General features: G+C 47.6%; 1 protein-coding gene across 3 annotated transcripts in view; it reads right to left on the reverse strand.

The window, feature by feature from the left end:
- The window catches only part of LOC118379732 (protein GREB1-like), a 31,275-nt gene extending 24,850 nt beyond the window's left edge, over window positions 1-6,425 (reverse strand). For all 3 annotated transcript variants that reach the window (XM_052485990.1, XM_052485988.1, XM_052485989.1), the window contains exons 1-5: window positions 6,299-6,425; window positions 5,796-5,972; window positions 3,931-4,113; window positions 1,392-1,511; window positions 1,112-1,237 (exon numbers count right to left, since the gene is read on the reverse strand). In XM_052485990.1, coding sequence (XP_052341950.1) covers window positions 1,112-1,237; window positions 1,392-1,511; window positions 3,931-4,113; window positions 5,796-5,972; window positions 6,299-6,422 — 730 coding nt within the window. In that variant the 5' untranslated portion in view covers window positions 6,423-6,425. The remainder of the gene's footprint in view (window positions 1-1,111; window positions 1,238-1,391; window positions 1,512-3,930; window positions 4,114-5,795; window positions 5,973-6,298) is intronic.
- Window positions 6,426-6,853: the final 428 nt, after the last annotated feature.

A 6,853-nucleotide genomic window follows, 5' to 3' on the forward strand; every position in this document is an offset into this window, starting at 1 on the left:
AGAGAGAGAGGGAAAGAGAGAGTGAGGGAAAGAGAGAAGGGGAAAGAGAGAGAGGGAACGAGAGAGAGGGAAAGAGAGAGAGGGAAAGAGAGAGGGGGAAAGAGAGAGAGGGAAAGAGAGAGTGAGGTCAAAGCGAGAGTGAGGGAAAGAGAGAGCGGGAAAGAGATAGGGAAAGAGAGAGGGGGAAAGAGAGAGAGGGAACGAGAGAGAGGGAAAGAGAGAGAGGGAAAGAGAGAGGGGGAAAGAGAGAGAGGGAAAGAGAGAGTGAGGGAAAGTGAGAGTGAGGGAAAGAGAGAGTGAGGGAACGAGAGAGTGAGGGAAAGAGAAAGTGAGGGAAAGAGAGAGGGATAGAGAGAGAGGGAATGAGAGAAAGGGAAGAGAGAAAGGGGGAAAGAAAGAGGGAAACAGAAAGAGAGAAAGTCTATTATTTTGAAACTTTTGTCATTGTAATATTTACTGTTAATTTCTGATTGTTTATTTCACTTTTGTTTATTATCTATTCCACTTGCTTTGGCAATGTAAACATGTTTCCCATGCCAATAAAGCCCTTTGAATTGAATTGAATTGAAAGATAATTACTTTTTACTGCCCTGCTTTTATTGAGCTCGGGGATAGAGGGAGGAAGGGGCAGAGAAAAGAGAGAGGTAGACTTTTAGTGGGGAAGTGTTGCTGAATGAAAGGGGGTCGTAACAACAGGGGCCCACGCACACAATACAGCCGTCTCCTACTGGGTACTTTAGACTGATAAAACACAGAAGCTCTCCCTTTCAGGGGGAGGTGGGAAGATGAGAGAAAGGGGAGGGGAGGCTACAATGATAACACACACATTTAAAGGCATGCTTCCTACCCCATAGAGATTCTAGAATGAATATGTCATTCTATGTTGTACGCCTTCATAATGATACATAAACAAACATGCATACAAGTATAGAAACACATGCACGACACGTCTGTACGCACACGCACGCACGCACGCACGCACGCACGCACGCACGCACACACACACACACACACACACACACACACACACACACACACACACACACACACACACACACACACACACACACACACACACACACACACACACACACACACACACACGGGTTACCTATAACTGTGGGTCTCCCAGCTCCTTTCGACAGTATGGGAGTCTGGGGCAGAGGATTCTGGGATAGGGGGATGTGGCTCCCGTTGCCCAGGGGAGGGGGGGCAATGTGTTCTAAAGGGAAACTGGCTAGAGGAGCGAAAAACAACAACAATGGTAATCTAGCAGACACTTACATAGTATGTGTGTGTGTGTGGAGGGGGGATTTATGTGAGTGTGTGCACGGTATGTGTGTGTGTGGGTATGTCTGTGAGTATGTGTGTGTATTTGTGTGTGTGTGTACCTGTGTAGTTCCCGGGTGTGTGTGCAGGGTGAGCGGTGACTGCTGGGTTGGGGAAGTGATCGTCTGAGGTTACATGCCCGTCAGAGGCGTTGGGCTGCGTTGTCTGTCTCCCACTGCTCTCTGAAAAGACAGAATCGACAGTATACAATACAATCGACAATACAGTAACACACAATACTAATTTGAGTGAACTAATGTTTGTTTTCTTCTGATAAGAGCACTAGAGTCACTCCTGTGATTATGATAATGTAAATGGTACTAACATGTTAATGTAAGCTCTACTCTAGTTACTGTACTGTAGCTCTGAAACTCATCCCAAACCCCGTTCCGGTTCAGTCAGGGAGCATAAGACTGCCCAGCATGTAGCTGGACTAACTGTCTCTGTCCTGTGAAACATCACAGGCTTAATCAGTAACACAGTAAGTCTAGCCACAGGCTCTGACTCCTATTTACCCTCTGACCCCTGTCCTAAACCCTGACCCCAGACCTCTGCCCTCCACACCTGTAAAGACAGGTAGGGTCACAGATCCCTCCCCTCCTAAATACACCTCCCCCAGACAAGCCCTGTCTACAAAATTACAGCATAGAAACACAGGAGAGCGTTAACCACCGATATAAACTCTCTCTCTCTCTAATCTTTCTCTCTCTCTAATCTCTCTCTCTCTCTCTAATCTCTCTCTCTGTCTCTCTCTCTCTAATCTCTCTCTCTCTCTCTAATCTCTCTCTCTAATTTCTCTCTCTCTCTCTAATCTCTCTCTCTCTCATCTCTCTCTCTAATCTCTCTCTCTCTAATCTATCTCTCTCTCTCTAATCTCTCTCTCGGTCTCTCTCTCTCCCTCTCTCTCTCTCTCTCTCTAATCTCTCTCTCTCTCTAATCTCTCTCTCTCTCTCTCTCTCTAATCACTCTCTCTCTCTCAATTCAAGGGGCGTTATTGGCATGGGAAACATATGTTTACATTGCCAAAGCAAGTGAAATAGATAATAAACAATAGTGAAATAAACAATAAAATGAACAGTAAACATTACACTCACAGAAGTTCCAAAAGAATAAAGATATTTCAAATGTCATATAATGTCTATATACAGTGTTTTAACGACGTGCAAGTAGTTAAAAAAAAAATCATAAATATGGGATGTATTTACAATGGTTTTGTTCTTCACTTCAAGGTTGCCTTTTCAAATTATTTGTGGGTCTGTGTAATCTGAAGGGAATATGTGTCTCTAATATGGCCATAGATTTGGTAGGAGGTTAGGTAGTGCAGCTCAGGTTCCACCTCATTTTGTTGGCAGTGAGCACATAGCCTGTCTTCTCTTGATAGCCAGGTCTACCTATGGCAGCCTTTCTCAATAGCAAGGCTATGCTCACTGAATCTGTACATAGTCAAACGTTCCTCTTACGTTTGGGTCAGTATTAGGTATTCTGCCACTGTGTACACTCTGTTTAGGGCCAAATAGCATTCTAGTTTGCTCAGTTTTTTTGTTAATTCTTTCCAATGTGTAAAGTAATTATCTTTTTGTTTTCTCATGTTTTGGTTGGGTCTAATTGTGTTGCTGTCCTGGGGCTTGTGTTTGTGAACAGAGCCCCCGGACCAGCTTGCTTAGGGGGCTCTTCTCCAGGTTAATTTCTCTGTAGGTGATGACTATGTTATGGAAGGTTTGGGAATCGCTTCCATTTAGGTGTTTGTAAAATGCAATGGCTATTTTCTGGATTTTGATAGTTAGCAGGTATCAGCTTAAATCTACTATGCATGCATAATTTGCTGTTTTATGTTGTACACAGAGGATATTTTTGCAGAATTTTGCATGCAAAGTCTCAAATATTTTTGTCAAACTAAGATTTACTCTCAGGGCCCAGGTCTGGGCCAGGTGCTGCAGACTGTTCTAGTGCTCTTTCCAATTCATTAATACATATGCTGTAGAGGGTGGGGTTTAAGATGCATCCCTGTCTCACCCCACGGCCCTGTGGAAAGAAATGTGTTTTCTGCCATTTTTAATCACATACTTGTTGTTTATGTACATGGATTTTATAATGTTGTATGTTTCCCCCCCCAACACCCCTTTCCATCAATTTGTATAGCAGACCCTTGAGCCAAATTGAGTGAAAAATCCACAAAGCATGAGAAAACTTTGCCTTTATTTTGGTTTGTTTACTTGTGCAATTAGCGTGTGCAGGGTGAATACGTGGTCGGTCGTACAGTCATTTGGTAAAAAGCCTATTTGAAATTTGCTCATCTCCTAAGTGGCGCAGTGGTCTAGGGCACTACATCTCAGTGCTAGAGGCGTCACTACAGGCCCTGGTTTGATTCCAGGATGTATTACAACCGGACGGGATTTGGAGTCCCATAGGGTGGTGCACAATTGGCCCAGCGTTGTCCGGGTTAGTTTAAGGTTTGGCAGGGATAGGCCATCATTGTAAAAAACTATTTGTTCTTAACTGACTTGTCTAGTTAAATAAAGGTTGAAAAAATTAAGTATATTGTTTTCACTGAGGAAATGTATGAGTCTGCAGTTAATGCAGAGGATCCCCCTGCTCTCTTACCGAGGCCCTTCCAGCAGATAGCAGCCCCTCTGACCAGCTGTCCCTGGTTGTTCCTGTACAGGTGGTACTTTAAGTGCTTCTGTTTCTTGGGTTGGGTGCTCAGCTTCAGGTTGATGTGGTTGGAGAATTCTGTGAAGTAGCGAAAACCCTTCTCTCCACAGCCTATACAGTTCCCCGAGAACCCTGAGGATGACCACACAAACACTGGGTCAGTGTGTGTGTTTTTGTGTGTGTGTATCATGTGGTGACTCAGTGGAGTAACAGTAACCCTTTTCTCCCGTAGCAAGAGAAAGAGTGTGCGAGTGATGATTTTTCCATGGTTACAGCTGAGCTGTGGGTTGGTGTTCCGGGTGTGTGTATGTGTGTGTATGTGTGTAGCAGAGCCCAGGTAGAGGGACTAATAATGTGTGTCTGTGTGTGTGTGTGTATGTGTGTAGCAGAGCCCAGGTAGAGGGACTAATAATGTGTGTGTGACTGCAGTCAGGTACCCTGACCCTGTTCTCTATAGACTCTCTCTCTTTCTTACTTTTTGTCTCTCTGCCTCTTTCATATAAGCTTCCTCAATCCATCACTCAGTCCCATTCCATTTCCAGCCCCCACTCTCCCTCTCTAATTGTAGCTGCTGCCAACACCACTCTCCCTCTCTCATTGTAGCTGCTGCTAACCCCTCTCTCCCTCTCTCATTGTAGCTGCTGCTAACCCCTCTCTCCCTCTCTCATTGTAGCTGCTGCTAACCCCTCTCTCCCTCTCTCATTGTAGCTGCTGCCAACCCCACTCCCCCTCTCTAATTGCAGCTGCTGCCAACCCCACTCTCCCTCTCTAATTGTAGCTGCTGCCAACCCCACTCTCCCTCTCTAATTGTAGCTGCTGCTAACCTCACTCTCCCTCTCTAATTGTAGCTGCTGCTAACCCCACTCTCCCTCTCTCATTGTAGCTGCGGCCAACCCCACTCTCCCTCTCATTGTAGCTGCTGCCAACCCCACTCTCCCTCTCATTGTAGCTGCTGCTAACCCCACTCTCCCTCTCTCATTGTAGCTGCTGCCAACCCCACTCTCCCTCTCATTGTAGCTGCTGCCAACCCCACTCTCCCTCTCTCATTGTAGCTGCTGCCAACCCCACTCTCCCTCTCTCATTGTAGCTGCTGCTAACCCCACTCTCCCTCTCTCATTGTAGCTGCTGCCAACCCCACTCTCCCTCTCATTGTAGCTGCTGCTATCCCCACTCTCCCTCTCTCATTGTAGCTGCTGCCAACCCCACTCTCCCTCTCATTGTAGCTGCTGCTATAAACCCACTCCCCCTCTCTAATTGTAGCTGCTGCCAACCCCACTCTCCCTCTCATTGTAGCTGCTGCCAACCCCACTCTCCCTCTCATTGTAGCTGCTGCTAACCCCACTCTCCCTCTCTCATTGTAGCTGCTGCCAACCCCACTCTCCCTCTCATTGTAGCTGCTGCCAACCCCACTCTCCCTCTCATTGTAGCTGCTGCTAACCCCACTCTCCCTCTCTCAGTGTAGCGGCTGCTAACCCCACTCTCCCTCTCATTGTAGCTGCTGCTAACCCCACTCTCCCTCTCATTGTAGCTGCTGCCAACCCCACTCTCCCTCTCATTGTAGCTGCTGCCAACCCCACTCTCCCTCTCATTGTAGCTGCTGCCAACCCCACTCTCCCTCTCATTGTAGCTGCTGCCAACCCCACTCTCCCTCTGTCCATCCATCTCACTCCACCGCCACTCTTTCTCAATCTCTTCAATCTCTTTCTCCCTGTCTATCCTCTCACCTTTAACCTTTCTTTTCCTTTCCGCTGGACCAGGGGTTGCCTAGCCCTGCTATAGACTGGGCTTTATATATATATGTGTGTGTGTCTCACCCAGCAGTGCGTTGCATTCCCGTTCATCGGGCAGGAACCTGCGGTCGACTGCACACACCAGCAGGGTGTCTGGAGTGCCTGCAGACAAGGCCCCTACCAGCTGGAATCCTGGGGGCATGTCTTGAGGCTCTGACAACAGAGAGGATAGACGCAGGTCTCTACCCGCCTGGCAGAACCCTGAGAAGGACACACACACACACACACACACACACACACACACACACACACACACACACACACACACACACACACACACACACACACACACACACACACACACACACACACACACACACACACACACACACACACACACACACACATAGGTAGGCACACACACACATCCACCCACACGCATGCACACACAAACACACACAAACTGTTAAACAGTGTTACCCTGACCTGTAACCAGACAGACAGAGATCTCTTTCCTCCAGACAGTACGCAGGCCAGGCAGCGTCAGACAGTGGGGGGGTGGAGCTGAGGGAACCGTGTGTTCATACCGTCCGTCGTGCAGCATCCCTCTGGGGAGGGCTTCATCTTGTACGGGACGGGAGGGCTGTTGGACTCTGAGCCATCTTCCTCCTCCTCATTCTCATTCTCTACCCGGCCTACTGACACACACATGCTCATTACAGAGTGTTATAACACACTCACACTCACACACAAGTGCGCACACCAGGGGAGGCTGCTAATAATTGCTGGAACAGAGCAAATGGAATGGCATCAAACCCTTTGTTTGATGTATTTGATACCATTCCACCTATTCTGCCCCAGTCATTACCACAAGCTCGTCCTAGACAATTATGGTGCCAACAACCTCCTGTGGCACACACACACACACACACACACACACACACACACACACACACACACACACACACACACACACACACACACACACACACACACACACACACACACACACACACACACACACACACACACACACACACACACACACACACACACACACACACACACAGAGCTGTGAGAAGACAGGCCGCAGCACAGCAGGCAAATATGGAGTTATGAAGCCCCAAAACGTGTGGTCCTCA

This window comes from Oncorhynchus keta, chromosome 29 (assembly GCF_023373465.1).
Source record: "Oncorhynchus keta strain PuntledgeMale-10-30-2019 chromosome 29, Oket_V2, whole genome shotgun sequence".
Taxonomy (NCBI): domain Eukaryota; kingdom Metazoa; phylum Chordata; class Actinopteri; order Salmoniformes; family Salmonidae; genus Oncorhynchus; species Oncorhynchus keta.